Source organism: Diadema antillarum, unplaced genomic scaffold, assembly GCF_040938485.1.
Source record: "Diadema antillarum isolate AM-2024a unplaced genomic scaffold, OU_Dant_1.0 seq00001413_RagTag, whole genome shotgun sequence".
NCBI lineage: Eukaryota > Metazoa > Echinodermata > Echinoidea > Diadematoida > Diadematidae > Diadema > Diadema antillarum.
This window is the reverse complement of record NW_027272167.1, coordinates 147,727-164,955: the sequence shown is the minus strand read 5'-3', so window position 1 is coordinate 164,955 and position 17,229 is coordinate 147,727. Positions and strand designations below refer to the sequence as shown.

Sequence of the window (17,229 nt, the reverse complement as noted above, 5' to 3'; positions counted from 1 at the left end):
TATATTGGTCACTACATATAAAGGTACATTTTTGAAGTTATGGTCAAAAGAAGCAAAAATTCTCTTGTTATCATCTTTATTTTTCTTGACCTTTAATCGCAAATATCTCCATTTGGCAAATATGGACTTATCGGTTTTTGCAAACAAACTCTTCAGATGTACTCTCTTAATCTATACACTGAACCAATAATATGGTATGAGTGTAATGCTTTTGACTTGGCTAACAAGGAGAAGAGAATGCAAATCTTATCCCACAGATAATTTGATTAAAATAAAACAGTAACCATATTTTAAAATGTTACCGATAATATCTGGTCAGCATAACAACATTCAAGGAAAGCAATACGTTCCCGCTTGTTACTCTGACAGTCTGAAGGTATAACTTTGCACAAGTTTGACATACTTTTTCGTAATGTCCATGTAGTAGACGTATTGGGTGACAAGCCAATAGCGCGCTCTTCTTCTTCATCATTCATTTTGGACCCATCTTTTATAACGATCGCTTTGTTTAACTTTGTTTTTGGATGTTTCAGCCATTCAAAACCAGATTTTTATCAAATAAACTTTGAATTCAAATTGGAATTCCTCTTAAAATGGTATGCTCTGTACTATTTCATAAGTGTCTTCTTGGTATCTTACAAAAAAAAGCAATAAAATAAAAGCCCAATTCTCATCTCCAACAATAGTGTACCATCCCTTTAAGGTATATTACCACTTTTATGATAATACATGTATCTTGTTTTGTTTTGTGTTTCATGTTTCACTACCAGATGGCGCTATTCGGCTTTGGGATGGCGGCTATGAGTATCAGGGCGCTCTGCAGATCTTCCACAGCAATGCGTGGGGCACGGTGTGCAGCGAAGGATGGGACTTCCAGGATGCTGAAGTTGCCTGCAGGCAGCTGGGTAGGTTTGAGTATGTAGTTTAAACAAGCACACTCACAATGCACCCCCCCCCCACACACACACACCCACACCCACACCCACAGTTGCTTCTTTTATTTTCTTTTATTTTTCAGCCAACCAGTTTTGCAAATCTATCAAAAGTATTTATTGTAGGATTTTTTTTAATTAAAAAAAATCTCTTATTAAAAAATCTCTTCCGTTCCTTTTATCTGTTTCCGTACAATTTGTTTTCGTACTTTTTGCTTAAAGATAAAATACTATCTATCTTTAACCTTTGATTGAATAAGATCTTGAGATCATTAGATTTTTCATACCATTTTACCATATAGCAAAGAAAATTATATACGTGGAGAGCGACAGTTGCATCAGTTTCAATGCTCTCCGAAAGAGCTGCAGACCATGTGCCTTTTCGCTGTTTAATTATACAAACTGACATCTGTAGCATTCATTTCATATTCTGTTTACGATTGTTTTTTTTCTGCCATAACTTTGCGATCTTGTGTTATAGATGAGCTCTTTGTTGAACGGGCGGCAATTGGAGTTGAAAAGAACCTTTAAAGAAGACAAAGTATTTGAATGGATTTCTTCAAAAAAAAAAATTCTCTCCGCCTTTCCTAAACTGAGGTAGCTATTAAACATTTCCCTTTCAATGACCACTTTACAGACTTTACGGACTATTATTATCTTTTTTTTAGCTGGAAATGGCAGGTGTATAGGAGCTGCAGCAAAGACAATCATACTAAGAGTTTGGTGACAAAGTGAAATAAGCATTCTTATTAAATATTTTAAAAGTAAGTGCTAATTCAGAAAGGACGGAATAATACCTTTCCAGTCATACCTCACTTGCTACATAACAAGAAATATTCGTGAAGTTATGATCACAATTAATAGCCTACATTGTCATAAAACTTGCTTTGTTTGTGTACAAGCTTTTATCGCAAATATCTTATATTAACAAGAATGGACTTATCTTGTTTTTCGATCTTACTCTTCGCATTTAATATTGACAAATTCGTTGACCAATAGATGATGAAAATGGACAGATTAAGACAGAGAGAGAGAGAGAGAGAGAGGGAGGAGGGAAAAGGAGAGGGGATGAGAAATCAGACTATTAATGAAAGTCGCTCGATGCTATTGTTTTCGTTATTGTTGTTTTCTGGCAGGTTATCCTGGTGCGTCGCTGTCGAACACCGAATTCGTCACCGAGCGGCCAAACGGCGACGTCTGGCTGAAGGATGTCCACTGCAAAGGGAACGAGGAATCCCTTCTCGACTGCGATTACGAAGGGTGGATGATCGACGATGAGGATTGCCTTCATGGACCGTTTGTACAGATCCAGTGCAGAGGTAAGACTGTCAAATAATTCTTTAGTTTTATCTCTCTCGTTTTACATCTTGGCTGATATGTTGGAAACAAAATTTGATTTGAATTTAATTGAAACAAACACACAGACAGGGTATAGGAAAGTAATAAAAAATCAAATAAATGTACAGTCATGACAGACATGCACAATTATCATTCTTCAAGTGAATACTCGTTCCCAATGTATAGCAAGCCAGAGTTTAAGGTCGCTGAACTAGGTTCATAATTTATCTGTTCTTTATGTGAAACATCACTCATCCAGTTATTCATTTTAAACTGACGATTTTCTACCTCATCTACTACCATGAAAGAATAACTGACTAATGCAAACACATATTGTGCCAGTCGTTCACATTGTAATGCCACAATCATTTAATCTAATTGTTATTACAGTCCTGTCAATTGTTATATTCATCCTATCTTCCAGAAGAAATGTATTATAACAATGATATAATGGATATAAACTGACCAGCGCATTATAAGTATTCATCAATTAAGCAACATGTATGTGCTTATAATCTGTAGGCCTATAATTATACACTGTAAAAACATCGGTGTTAGATTTAACACCACGGGTATTAAATCTAACACCGATCAAACTTCAATAAAGGACCACACCCACAGGTGTTAAAAATGCACTGTGATGGTGTTGAAAAGTGTTCACCTGACACTTCCAGGTGTTAATTTGACACTGTACCTGGTGTTATTTTGACACTGTACTGGTGTTAATTCAAAAATGACACCACATGGTGTTGATTTGATATTTGTTGGTGTTAATATCAATGGTTTAACATCCGTCCAGCTTCAATAAGAGACCACACCAGCTGGTGTTACTTTGGTGTAAATTTATTTTCACTTTTTTTTTCAAAAATCTAGTATTTTAATGTTAAATTCTTGATCGTCTTGTTTTAAATAAAAAAATCAACAAGAAGTGCAGTTACTAAGAAACTCTTCAAAAAACAGTATAAAATTTGGAAATGACACCCGGAGGTGTTAATTTAACACCATAAATGAGCACCGAAAATTTAACACCAGCTCGGTGTTCACTATTTAACACCGGACTTTTTGCAGTGTAGGTTATTTCCACAGAATACAAGTTCATGACACATAAGTTCTTAAAGTTACCACACACATACTACCCCACAGGTTCATACAATACTTAAATGCGATTTAACATCATGTTGTACATTATCAGATTATATTGATAATCCGAATTATTACAAACGGTAAATTTATAAAGACGGAATTGCAGCATATACCTCAATTACTTTTCATTTCGAAAATCTCCAATTAAGTGTTGCAACGACAGTGAAAACATCAAGCCTCCAATTTAGTCCACCAATTTAGTCCGCCAGTTATGATTTTTTTTCCATTTCATTTTAATTCATTTATTTCATTCCTTCTTTCTTTTTCGTCAAACATAACACGAAATGAATCAGAAGATATAACATAGGCATGTATTCGACTTTACATGGTAGATAATGGTTAACAAATACGAAATTATACATGCATACCGGCAAAATACAAAGATATGTTTGGAGAAAAAAAGAAGAAAGAACTGAGAGGTTCACTGAAAAGCATGCTTGTAAATTGTGAACCACTCAAAGGATTCTTGTGAATACATTGAACTTTTTTTTTTTTTTACAAAGACAGGAGAGAACAAGACAGGACAGAACAAGACAGTAGAAACACAACGACATTACATGACTTTACAGTAGGGTATACCATGACAGTAATAAAACACAAAAGAATAATGGAAAGAAAGGAGAGAAAGAAAAAAGGAAATGAAAGCAAAAGCCAACACGCTGAACATCGGGATCAGAAGAGGGAATTGAGGTGCTGAACATCGGGGTCAGAAGAGGGAATTGAGGTGTTTCAGCTCGATCAGCCGAGCAAAGTTTGTACAAATAAGATAATGTAAAAAATACACAATGATGAAATCAATGATTGACGTAAAAGTAGATTAACACTTAAACTACGATGTCATTTATCTGTCAAGTATGAAATAAGATTGATAGTTGTTAGTTTGCTTCATCTTTTCCACCTGAAAAGATGGCTGGATAACCCATATTTAACTGCTCTAGCTGGTCTTCCATGGGCCCAGTAACATGTCGGATGTGAGGAAGGACCTGTCCACTTCACTGGTTTATACACCCTGCTCTTTGGGATGAATGATTGAATGACTAAAGCAAAATCTTTTGAATACGTGAATGAGATGTCTTATTCGTTTGACCTCCATTTTGTGTCATATCCGAGGGACATTCTATAGCCTCTGGCCTCGCAATGGGGAAGGGGCGGTATGATTTCACATTTTTATTTGCAGTCATTCTCGAAGAATGCTGTTGTCGCGTCTGCCAAAGCAAGATTTTCCTCACATTACACAATGTACGTATCGGATGTTTACTGGAGTAACATTTCAAAACTGAACTAAACTTTGAGACTCACAAGCCTATCTTGTATTGAATAATGCAACTGTCACTTGATTCAGTTTGTGAGTCACATGTTTCATAACTTTCATCAGGAACGCTTTGCTTTGTATTGTATTGTTTTTGCTTTTGCTTTTGCTTTTGTTTCGGAAAAAAGTGTCGGGTTACCTAGGCTGTGCTGACGTCACTGAAGGTTCCTCTTTGATGGTGGGAACTTCGATAATCATGCCCAACCTGACGGCGACCGACTGCATTGCTAGCTGCCGACGGGACGGTTTCCCCTACGCCGCAGTGCACGCCCCCGAAACGTGTGTCTGCGGTACGCTGGGCGATGAGCCCACTTTTGAAGGCGGCGACCATGTGGAGAAATGTAACCGGACTTGCCACGGGGATCGGTTCCAGATTTGTGGAGGCCAGAGCAGCATGAATGTCTACGACGGTAAAGATATAGTAACTTAGCTGGCATATAATGAAACCAAGAGTGTGGTGGATGGCGATTCATGCTTATTTAGAGAGGATACTCGGTTAGATTCTCGCACAGAGCGGACATCTTGGACAGTATATTTTGCTTTTAGTCTCCTTGTAACCCAGTTAAAAAATGAATAAAAAGAGGTAAATTATATGATTTCATATAACTTCAGATTGCAAAAGTAAAACATATACTTGTGCTTTTCTAAGTCGTAATGAGGGTTCCAAAGGTATATGTGGCATTGTTGTTTTAATTTGTTGACATGTTTAAATCTACCTATCACGGAAGGCACACTGTTGCTTGTTCAACCTTTTAAGCACAATCAATGTACATATTTATTATTTTCCTCTCTTTTGAATCATGTACATTAAGTAATCTATATACTGATGTTTTCTAAGGTATTACTCAAAAGAATTGTGATTCACGTCTGGAATTATGTTGAAGAAAATAAATCAAACGAATGAGTGAAAAAAACAAACAACATTCGTTCTCCTCTTTGCACAGTGGAGCAAGGGAGTTGCGGCGGCAAGTACAGCGGAAAGAACATCAGCATCTCCTCGCCGGGCTTCCCGGGCAAGTATCCCGCGGGTTTCACGTGCCGATGGGAGGCAGACGTCTCTGGCAACTCGTACACCACCATCAGACTCCCAGTGCTGGACCTTGTGAACGGTGACCAGCTCACCATCACCGTACAGGGGGAAAAGTTTGTCCTCGGTCATGCCAGCTCGTTCGAGAAGCGCGTGGCGCAGAGCATCTCAAAGGTCAAAGTTGAGTTCACTTCCGCTTCCGACTCCATGGGCGGCGGAGGTTTTATGCTGACTCTGCTGGGTTAGTATTAAATAGTCTCTGCTTTCTACTTTAATGACTGCATGTTTGTCGAATTCAGTCTTTGACTATTTGAATAGTCTTCTTTTTTAACGTCGCGTTCCCTTTATGTATGTATGTATGTATGTATTTATTTATTTATTTATTCATATATTTATTTATTTATTTATTTATTTATTTATTTATTTATTTATTTATTCATTTATTTTACGGAGTAAATGTAGGCTAATTTTAGGGGGAATGGGGGGACGAAGGAATTAGGGTTTACCAAGTAATGTTTAAACGTCCACTTGCCCCTGGTTGCTTGCTTGTTTGCTTTGGTTTGAAGTATCATTGTTCCCCGTCATAAACTCTATTCATTTAATAAACGTCTTGAAAACAAGGACATAGGATAGGCGATATTTTAGCAGAAGTTTTTGCTTAAAATGTTCTGTGTAAAAAACAAATTGATTTTGTAAAGTAAAAAAAAAAAGATTTTTAAAGTAAAGTAAAGTAGTATTGTTTTTTTAGTAAATAACATTAGTATTGGATTAGCCATCAAACCATTATTACAAATATTGTCATTTTCTCATTGAATGTGGCCAAAAAAAACAGTTACATCGTATGTCAAAATAGGCCCTGCTCCTTCCTATTATCTCTGTAAGAATATGATAAGGACATCCATAGCTTATCAAATGACAATTACATAATCGTTCTCTCTTGACTAGTGTTCAGGTGTATATAACTTCTCATCCATTTCTGACATTTTCAACAAGCATCTCATAACATTTGCAATTAATGTTTACAATTATATCATATTTCGATACCCACAGTATGTGGAATATGCTTATTGTTGCTTTTTTTTTCATTTGTTTTGTACAAGTGTATTCTCTTAATGTGAAAGTCAAAATAAATGCAATGAAAGGAAATGAAATGAAATACATAATTAACAATTTTGTTGACTTATTTTCTTCAAAATGTTCACCAATCACTCTACGCCTTTTTAATATTCTGCTAGATGACAGCTACTGCCCAGACGTCGTAGTCAACAACGGGTCCTTGGTGCTCGATAACGATGTCATGTACCGACCCGGTGAGGAGGTGGAGGTCGACTGCGAGTCCGGATTTATGCCATACCGGCACATGACTGCTTGCCAGAAGAACGGGCACTGGCACCCAGAACCACGATGTGTCGGTAAATTCACACGTTCCTCACCCACATCAGACTGGTTAAACACTAAACCATGATCACAACACTGTTGTGATCCACAATGACTTCATAATAACCAGTGGACCTGACTCTTTGATGATCTGTTATGCACCATGTATTGATTTTTTTTTTATTTCCCCTTAACGTTATGTTAGTAACAAGTCGAGGGAATGCGTATTTTTCCCTAAAACTATGAAATTTCATGGGATTGTCTTCATTATTTTCTTTTTATCATAGTAATCGCATTTAAAGGCAAAAAGAAAAAACCCGTTGAAATTAATTTAAAAAAAATACAAGCTTATAATTCCATATTTGAAATAAACGGATTGTCCAATACTCTAGCTTGAGTGTTACATGTTTTGCTTATGTTGCTCCATTCACTAAATTGTCACATTTGTTAGGGTGAGCTTGTCCTATAACGTATTTTGAACACAGATACTTACCAAAGATGTAATTTTTGACAACGCTGTTTGAGATGCAAAGTTACAATTACCATGATTATTTTAGGGATACAGACGGATTTTGAATTAACAATCTAAACCACCATGTTGCACTGATGCCACTAAGATTTGTACAATAAATACTTTATCGCTCTGAAAAAAATGGAGTCAAGAGGTGCAAATACTATGTTGGTGCCTTTTATACAGTGTTTCATGAAAAGTTAACAATTCAATAACAAGACCAAGGGAGACAACTTATGGAACTAAATCAATTTAGGTGTGTAATGTTACATAAACCTGCAGTCATGGCTGTCGTAGTCTAAAATATCGCCCTTAATGGAAACGCACACCTTTTGGCACACTGCAACGAGTGAGGTCCATAGTCGATTGGAAATAGTTGTAAGACCACAAAATGCTAAAGATTATAATTTCGTTGAATAAGATGAATATGGTAATTTTGGGTTCCCTTTATAGGTTTCTGTTAGTGCAGTATACCTTTATTGATATGGCATAAAGGAAACCTTATATACCACAACTTTCAACTCTCTATCAAAAAAAAAAATGAGTGAAAATAACTCACTCTTAAAGGAGTGGATAAAAAAAAGTGAATTTAAAGTGAAATTGCAGTGAATTTTGAGTGAAAATGTTCATTTTCGCTCATTTTAGAGTGACCTCAAGGATCATTCGAAGATTTTGGAGTGATCCATGAGGTCACTCTATTTTCACTCGATTCTTTTTACTTTTCTTTTTTTTTTAGAGAGTAGAGGTAATTGTTTGTTTCACTTTATTCGTTCACTTCTTTTTTAACCTGTTTCAACCTTTTTATCATGACAAATATCAATAACAAATTAATTTCATTTATTTTGATGTTAGAATTCAACAAGTGGACTTCCTGGGAGTTTCGCAAGACTGTATTGTTCATTGGTAAGTGATTTGACAATCACAAATCGACTAACATTTCCAATCATCTTAAATCCACTTTACAAGGAGATTTAACGTATTTCAAATCAGTCACTACATCATTTCATCACTTCATCCCGTTAAAAGAAATACGTAAGTTGTATCATAATAAGAATAATTTAGTAAGAGCAATATAAAAGAGCAAACACACCAATAGAGTTCCTTTCACCGCAAGTTTTTTATCTATGTAAATTTAGATAAGACCTTTGGTCATGAATCTCTCAAGAAAATCTAAGAAAAAAGTGTGTCATATCATGAAAACATAATCATCGTTTATCTCTAAAATAAGACCCCTTTATCAAGAATAATGTAATATTCTGCATAATTATAGCCGATGGTGACCAGAAGCGATCTTTCTTACGGGACCAAAAGGCTGGAAAGTACGACTGATTTAAATGATAATTGTACAATTCCACCTGCATTTTTTTTTTCATTTCCGACTAAGTGCCATGTTTAGAGTTACTCTCACATGGTTGAAGACCTGGCTCTAATGCTGTAGTATACACGACATACGTGCATGTGGGAGAGTGCCACTGATGTATGACAGTGCACACAACAAACAAGAATTAGGCTTGTTCACACACACATGAAAATAATTGTGTTGGGAATCGATTTTGCAATCCAATGCGAAAACCGATAACACCCCCCCCCCCCCAAAAAAAAAAAAATAATAATAATAACAATAACAATAATGATAAAACAACAAAACACGTAAGCAAAAAAAAAAAGAAAAGAAATGATGACAAAACAAAAAGCGAAATGATAGAACTTTTTACATTGCAATGCAAAAATTAGTCCGTCTGGGTGTTTCATTTTTCATGTGAACGGTTCTATTGCGTATGCCTATTGACCGTATAACAGTTTGTATTACATGCATGGGTGATTCCTTTGTTAAAGGGTAACGCAAAATCTCACAGCGTCACAGAATACTTTTCGTTTGCTGGCATTTTTCCAACCAATGTGCTTACAGTGCAGGAGCAAAACGACCTTGAGAGTGAATTGAGTGCGAGTGTGAATTTGGATGCTTTCTAACACGTGTTACTTTCACACATATACATTGCTCATAACCATTACCGTCCTCAATCATTGTTGCATGCATTGATCATGCCAATTAGCGTCCTCAATCATTGATGCACATTGTGTTTCTCATTTCCCCAGCCGTCATAGCCGTTAGCACACTCTTCTTGATGTTCATGCTGACTATATGCTACCTTCTTTGTGGCGACACCAAGAGGAAGAAGAAAGGGTAAGTAGACAAAAACAACAACAGCAGTGTTCATTGTCTCCTGAACGAGAACAGAAAAAGAGTGTAAATAGCCGATGACTGAAAAAAAATACACAACCCACACACAAATATGGAAGCGAAATAAAGAAAAGATATCTTATATCAAGACAAAGCGATGACACATAAAAATGGGTTTAGATGGGTACATTTGACGTCAAAAGATTAGGAAGATAAACATCATGAGAATGTGTGTTATTTTATTTTTTGTTAAGAGCATAAACAATTCTATAATTTCTGATTTCGGGAAAAAAACAGACGTAGGAGGAGAGACCAAAAAAAAAAAAATACATTGAGCTTTACACGAAGGAATTAATGTCCTTCCTTTGCACTTCCTTCACTTTCGAAAAGGGAAGAGGAGGGGATGCAAGCACTTCGGCGCTTTGGTGAAGATGAAACTGGGACAGAGCTTAGAATGTAATGATCTATTTATTCTTGCTTTCGTTATTGCACACTTTTTTGCCATTGGATATTTCTGGCTATTTGAAATCTATCAATGTTTCTATCTATCTATATATCTATCTATCTATTTATCTTTCTATCTTTCTGTGTATCTTTTTAACTTTTCTTTCCCTGTTCCACTAAATCCTTAAATAATCTATCCTCAGTCTTCACCTATTTTAATTTTGAATTAAACATATAGTTAAGTTTTATTATGGCTATTATTATTAATTCTTCTTTTGCCTATCAACTAATGATATTCGACTAACCTCCATTCTCTCAATTTTGGATAACGGGTGCATTTCTAGGGAAAACGTGTGTTACAAAATAACTGCGGCCCATCATCCCGGTAAGGTTGTCAACAAAAATCCAAGAAACACGAATATAAGGTGACGTCGGCATTCATATTAGAGAATAATATTTGATAATTGTTGATACTTGATATTTGGTAAATTTTCCATGCCTATACAATGCTACTCCAAAATGTAGGCCCTAAATGTCAATCAATTCAGTTTCAGTATCTTTCCATCCTGCTTATGAAGATTCTTTTTTTTTGTCTCAGTCTTAAATTTACCATTTGCATGATATGGATTATCTTTTTCACTCTTGTTTGCTTAAAAAAGACTCTTTACTGTATATTTCTTACCCTATTCTCTTCTACTGTAGTTTATCTGATCTGTCCTTTTTTACTCTTAATCATTTCGATTGGTAAAAAAAAAATGAATGAATAACTGGAGTTTTTTTTTATTAAAGCCCAAAGTAGGGGGTAATCTCATACACATCCAAATCCAGGAATATACATTCTCCTTTTTTTCCCCTAAGTTTTGTGTGACGTTTCATAATTGCTCATTATGGCACTGCTTAGCCGATTATTGTGGGTTAATAGACAGGTATAGTCAACCCTCAAAGGGATGGTATAGTTTTGATTGACATGGGGATTCAGGTTGTATTTTTTTAGATGCTTAGAAACTATTATAAAACATTAGAGAACATACAATTCTAACAGGAAGTAAAAGTTTATGCGATGAAAGTCAGTATTGAAATGGTTGAGTTATCATAAAAGCAAAGAGGTTCTGATATAAGGTGGCTCCCCCCATTCATTAGTGCCACTTTGCGTACCTTATGTTTGACTGTCTTTGCCCTTTAGAAGCCGATATCCATAATAAAATAATAAATAACAAATAAACGTTTGATTCTTGTTCAACATTCAAGATTCAAATTTATTTCTATTTCCATAAGATAAACAAGGAAATTATATACAATGTAAGATCAGTATGTTCTTTATATTCCATCCATTTAAGCAGTTCTCACAAAAAAAGTTAAAACCTGAATCCCATGTCAGCAAGAACTAAACCATCCTTTTTTTCACTAAAAAGTTACGAAGGTAACATACAATCCTGTAAAATTTTGCAACCGTAGACTTCAGAGGCAATGATGATGGAAGAATGGTAAGTTCAGTTTAGCTTTGTTATCTGAGACCTCTTCATATCACCCTCGTTTTCAATAAATCGGTAATCAGTGTAATCATTATAATACGCCTTTCTCGGGGAAATTATATACGTGCACTATCTCTAGTTATAAATCCTGATTTCTTCTCGTGTGGTTTTATTTGGTTCCATTCCAATCGGTTTCGCCGAGCAGCTTCAGTGTTCTTGTTGAGGAAAGGTTTGTTCAGTCCAAGTTTCACCTTTTCTTTCCAAGATTGTTCTCAGTTCAGGGATGTACACGTACTTGTCTGATGCCATTCAACTAACCGTTGCCCTCGTTAATAGATTGTATTTTCCCCCTATCAAATCTATATCGTTGAAAATAGAAATGAAAAAAAAAATGGCGCCCATTTATTCATTTTCTTTAGTCTCATCCATATTCCTATAGTTTGCATTTCTTGTCATGGTAATCATTTGTATTGATATACGCATCAATTTTGATTTGGATAATTGTATTTATTTGACCCAGTCATTGCTTTACCATTGCTGTTTTTGCGTTAGCTGAACCTCGTTAGTAGCCTTATGTGAGTCAGTGATGCAAAGGACGGCTATAATGATATTATGTACTCTAGTTTGATTCATTATACGCTTGCAGCTTCGAATCAGTGATAATCGTTGGAGTTCGGCATACGACGATTTAATTAGCCGTGAGTCGTTACCGCAAAGTTCGGATATTCAACACCTATCACTGCACTGCAACTACAAGTCTATGTGTTTAGACAAATGAATACTTATAAAAGCGTATTTATCCAGGCACTCATGTTCACCCCCATCCACTGTAGGCTTTCTTGTTTGATTAATTGTTCACTTGTAATTTCGTAGTGTAGACATCATATCAAATAAATGCAACTAAATGGGATACCATACATGTAAAAATAAAACTAATTCTGTACTTCATTTTGTAAGGCAGATATATTTCGATACTGTAGGATGATAAATCATGTCCCTAGCAATCTAATCGATTTTCCTGGTCGTATTTGGTATCATGGATTTTAAAGTATGGAGCCATAACTCCATAACCAACGAGAGCAGATCAAAATGTTTCCTAACCATAACCACCTCGTTAATAAACCACGATAGTGCATGCTATCATGTACATATGTATATCGCATTTCAGTTAAACCATATTAATCATTTACAAAACCTGAAGTGTTCGCGCCGGCAACAGATACATGTGAATTTTCTATTCCCCTAGCTTTCATAATCCATTCCTAACTTCTTTTTTGTCATGTTGGGAAAAATATTATTGTATACGTCAAACATCAGTGTACTAACAGAAGTAGATTGCAATTAAAGTCAAACTTGTTTCATAGCACTGTTAGAGACGTGGATTGTATATTTATCCTGTTTGGTCGCCATATAATTGAAACCCCTTGTAGTGTGGAGATGTTGATTATATATATACACCTACAGAGCATTTACATACCACGAAACTTGCTTCATCCCCCTATCAACATTGTTCGCAGGCCAAATATTCACCCCTACACGCTTAAAAAAAGAAGAAAAATCATGTATTTTGTATCACCAATATAATTTCCTGGTTTGTCAGCTGATAACGTTTGCTCATATCAATATGTTGACTGCCTGGTAATTGTGTGTACTACCTCAAAGAATTAAAATGTCTTGCAAATTCGGTTTCTTGAACTATGATTTTTAAGCAAGCTTTTATTTTCTGCAGGAAACCACGCTAACATCTCCCCGAGTGAAAAATCATTCCGCCGTTCGCACACTGGCTCTGTTATTTCTCATTGTAATGTCGTTCAAGCGTACATAGCAGCTGCTAGCTAACAACAAGTATTATGCCAATTCAAAGTAGAGACCTCACTATTTTCTTCACATCCTACAAACGCACCCTACCCTAAAACGTTGCCCTCAAAGTAGATGAATATAAAGTATCGGCGGAGGATGACATTATAATCCATCTCCATTGTTTAGAGAGGGTTATCATAGCTAATAACCTGCTTACTATCATCAGTATCATTTATATCATTTTGTATAATACCTATGACATAATGCGACGTCTTGTTTTATCAGCCCGTTCTTTAAATGGTTTTTGAACCCCTTTCGAAGCCTTCTCACAAGACCCAGTGGAGGGAAGCGTGTTTTCCTATGTGAAATCCCTCAAGTAGGCCTACTTCCATGTACTGCTAAAATGTAACATTGGGTCATTATTGCGTAAAAGACAAAACGGGTTAGACCGAAGCGTTCTGAATCAGGATCGTTGAATCGTCTTTGTTTAAACAAAAACAACTTTCATTCCTTTTCCTTGATTTCACGTTCTCTTTTTTTTCGGGGGGAGGGGGGGGGGGTGGGCGTTCTATATTCCTTCCTTGTAGAGGTGTGATACCATTGATAGAATTTGTAGCATCCAAGACAGATAACGACATCCCTTATATACGATTTTACTGTCTTCAAGTTCAACCATTCTCCAATTCAGCAGATATTACGGGATCAATACGGACAGCGGAGAGCCACACGCCCACGACGGGGAAGCCAGCCCGAACAAGGAAGAGTACAAGGCCGTAGGAATGGAAGATCCCGGGATGGTAGACGAGGAAGGACGAGAGGCATCGATACCACTGGCGTCCGAGGTGGATGTGTAGAACTTGAAGCTTGGAAGAAAAAATGTTAAAGAAAGTCCGTCTGGCTCGACGTGGAAATCATTGAGTGGGACCGAGGGACGTACTTCAGTGTCGGTCCCCTTTGACTGGGCGCGCGTAAAGCGTGCATAATATACCTATGCCATTGGTTAACGGTGGTTGTCCAGTTTGTTCAGAAAGTCACTCCGTCTGTGGTGGTGGACACTCAGATGATACCCAGTCACTGTAATATTCAGTCCAGTTACTGTTAATGTTACATTTTGCGTTCAATTAATTTATTGTTCGTCTACAGCCAGATGTGAGTTTGATTCTGTTGAGGTTTGACTACTGAACAAAAAAAAAAAAAAAAAAAACACCAAACAAATAAAAACAAAAACAAAAACAAAAAAACGAGTAACTGAAGTTCGTTTCTAGGCTGTTTGAAGTGATGTAGCTCATTGCATTGTTCATTCATAAAACCAGTAAAATCCATTTCGAAATGTTTATGGGATGTTTAAGACGAATGATTTTCTTACGGTATCATTACAATGAAGTTCTGGGTCCATATAGGGAACTTGCATTATTTAGATCTACGTTCACCTAGGTTTAAGTGCATACGCATTATGCCATTCAAAATGATGGTTCTAAAGCAGTCAGTGGTACCATTGAACTGGTCATTCATAGCTATTGTTAGTGTTGGTATTATCCTGACAGTATAACTTGAAGTGTTACTACACCATTACAACCACTGTCGGAACGATTAGTTTTCTTTTATAGCATCTTATTGCAAGCATTTATATGAACATTCCCAGGTGTATAAATGGGTACCTGGCAACGCTAGGGTAATAATAATAGCAGGGCCCTCTGGTCGAGCAGTGGCAACACTAGAGAGGCTACCCTGGGTAAATAAGACCTTATTATTATTATTAATATTATCATACACCTGTCAGTATAACTTGAAGTGTTACTACACCATTACAACCACTGTCGGAACGATTAGTTTTCTTTTATAGCATCGTATTGCAAGCGTTTATACGAACATTCCTTATTGAACCAAATGGGGGAAAAATATTTGATTGAAATAAACCAGTTTTTAAAATCACATTTACTTTACACTTTTTGTTATGTTTGATATTTAGTTATTAAGATACATTGTATAATTCTTCTTTTTTTTTCGTTATTGCTTTTAATGGGGGTATTTCTAGTGTTCGCCGATGCCTTACAAGTGACGTTGTAATCATATGCAAAGTTTAAAACCTGGAAAATGGTGAAAAAAATAACATCTGGTGCAAGTTTAAAGTCACTGAACTCATCAACGCATGTTTTTTTTTTTTTTTTTTTTACCTGCTATTTAGATCATTTTTCTCTCTACATTATCCTTTCCTTCTTGAGTCTCCTATAAACTTGAAACTTAACTTCAAAACTAAAGTACGTTCTTTCATTTATATGTGTGATTTGGGACGTATTTGTTTTCTCTCTTTTTTTTCAGTGTTTAGGGATAATAACGTAGAGCCGTTACCTCTTACAGAATCACAATGCAGCATAATATATACGTGCAGCGTTAACGACTATAGAGCCTATATCTTCTTTTTCGTAGTAGTGAATACTTGATTGTGATCTTTGCTTTTAAAAAAGATAAAAAATAATATTGAATTAGACAGTGAACTTGTACACCTGTCTCAATTTCACATCATATTGTTTGCCATTGCATTCATCATTCTTTTTCTGCTAATTTAGAAAGGAGATGATAACATAGTAGTGTAGTCTTGTTAGTGGTCTTTCCAACAACTGTGTGTCGATCAAATTGATTAGTGAATTATTGTGGTACTATCTGAAATCGGGCAAATGAAAGGTGACATTCTTTCTACAAATTCATGATCTGTTGTGTTTTGTTGACATTTCTTGTTCTTCCAGTATTAATTTCAATCGAACGCAACATAAACGTTCCATCTTATAATATCATGGGATGCCATCAAAATCTAGATCGATAAGTGCAGATTATTGTTTTACAAATATATCAGATATGAGCACATTGGAAAGAAGTTTTCTTTGTCCATCATGAGTTTGATTTTGATTTTTATGTAACATAAAAATTTCATAGTTTTATTATTGAATGAAATTTCTTTCTAGTTTTTGCTCTTCTCTGGAATATACACACCTTGTTTAATTTTATTATCGTCTATTTTGTTTTTACCAACAAAAATACGCAAAGGATGTGAACCCGGTTGTTATAGTGTTTTTCATACATTACCTATCTTGTTTTGAACGCCTTCAACTCATACTCAAGCTTAATGTGTGAACCTAAAGTTGCAATCTCAAATGTTGTACAAGCTTTCAAGTGCACCAGCGTGTATTTCTGTAGACAAAGTTTTGGATGAAAATACTATAATGGCATGCGCTCGATTTAGTATCAAACTGTCGATGATAATGTACATAAGGCAATACGCACTGTTGTCAAAGAAGACCGCTAAGACCGTTTGCCATGTTTATATAAAAAATGTTGTATTTACTGGATGATGATGACTATTGCATGCGTAGAATTCCCTGTCCTTTCACCGTAAAAAAGCGCGAATTCTTACCTCGATGGAAAACAAATGCGCACGATATCCTTTTGGCGGAAAAACTGCCGTTGCTCTCCAGTATTTCACCAAAATTTGGTTCATCTTGTATTACAACATAAAGTTTATTCTTGTACATAATGTGAATGTCATGTGTGGATTTTTGTACAGAAAAAAAAAATCTTCTATCTTGAGCTTTTTTGCATACTTTGTACTGGCTAACTGCTGTAAATCATGTGATGTATATAATTATTGTCTGTGTAAATGAGAAGAAAGCATAGGTTTATAATAGATTATCAGGAAGTG

General features: G+C 35.8%; 1 protein-coding gene across 3 annotated transcripts in view; it reads left to right on the top strand.

The window, feature by feature from the left end:
* The window catches only part of LOC139709216 (scavenger receptor cysteine-rich domain-containing protein DMBT1-like), a 49,020-nt gene extending 34,346 nt beyond the window's left edge, over positions 1–14,674 (top strand). The window contains exons 2-10 of one of the 3 annotated variants that reach the window (XM_071621165.1): positions 771–905; positions 2,069–2,251; positions 4,851–5,132; positions 5,667–5,990; positions 6,985–7,161; positions 8,490–8,540; positions 9,735–9,822; positions 11,941–11,964; positions 14,224–14,674. In XM_071621165.1, the coding sequence (XP_071477266.1) occupies positions 771–905; positions 2,069–2,251; positions 4,851–5,132; positions 5,667–5,990; positions 6,985–7,161; positions 8,490–8,540; positions 9,735–9,822; positions 11,941–11,964; positions 14,224–14,389 (1,430 nt within the window). In that variant the 3' untranslated portion in view covers positions 14,390–14,674. The remainder of the gene's footprint in view (positions 1–770; positions 906–2,068; positions 2,252–4,850; positions 5,133–5,666; positions 5,991–6,984; positions 7,162–8,489; positions 8,541–9,734; positions 9,823–11,940; positions 11,965–14,223) is intronic. The other 2 variants (XM_071621169.1, XM_071621166.1) reach the window with 2 other exon arrangements.
* The last annotated feature ends 2,555 nt before the right edge of the window (positions 14,675–17,229 follow it).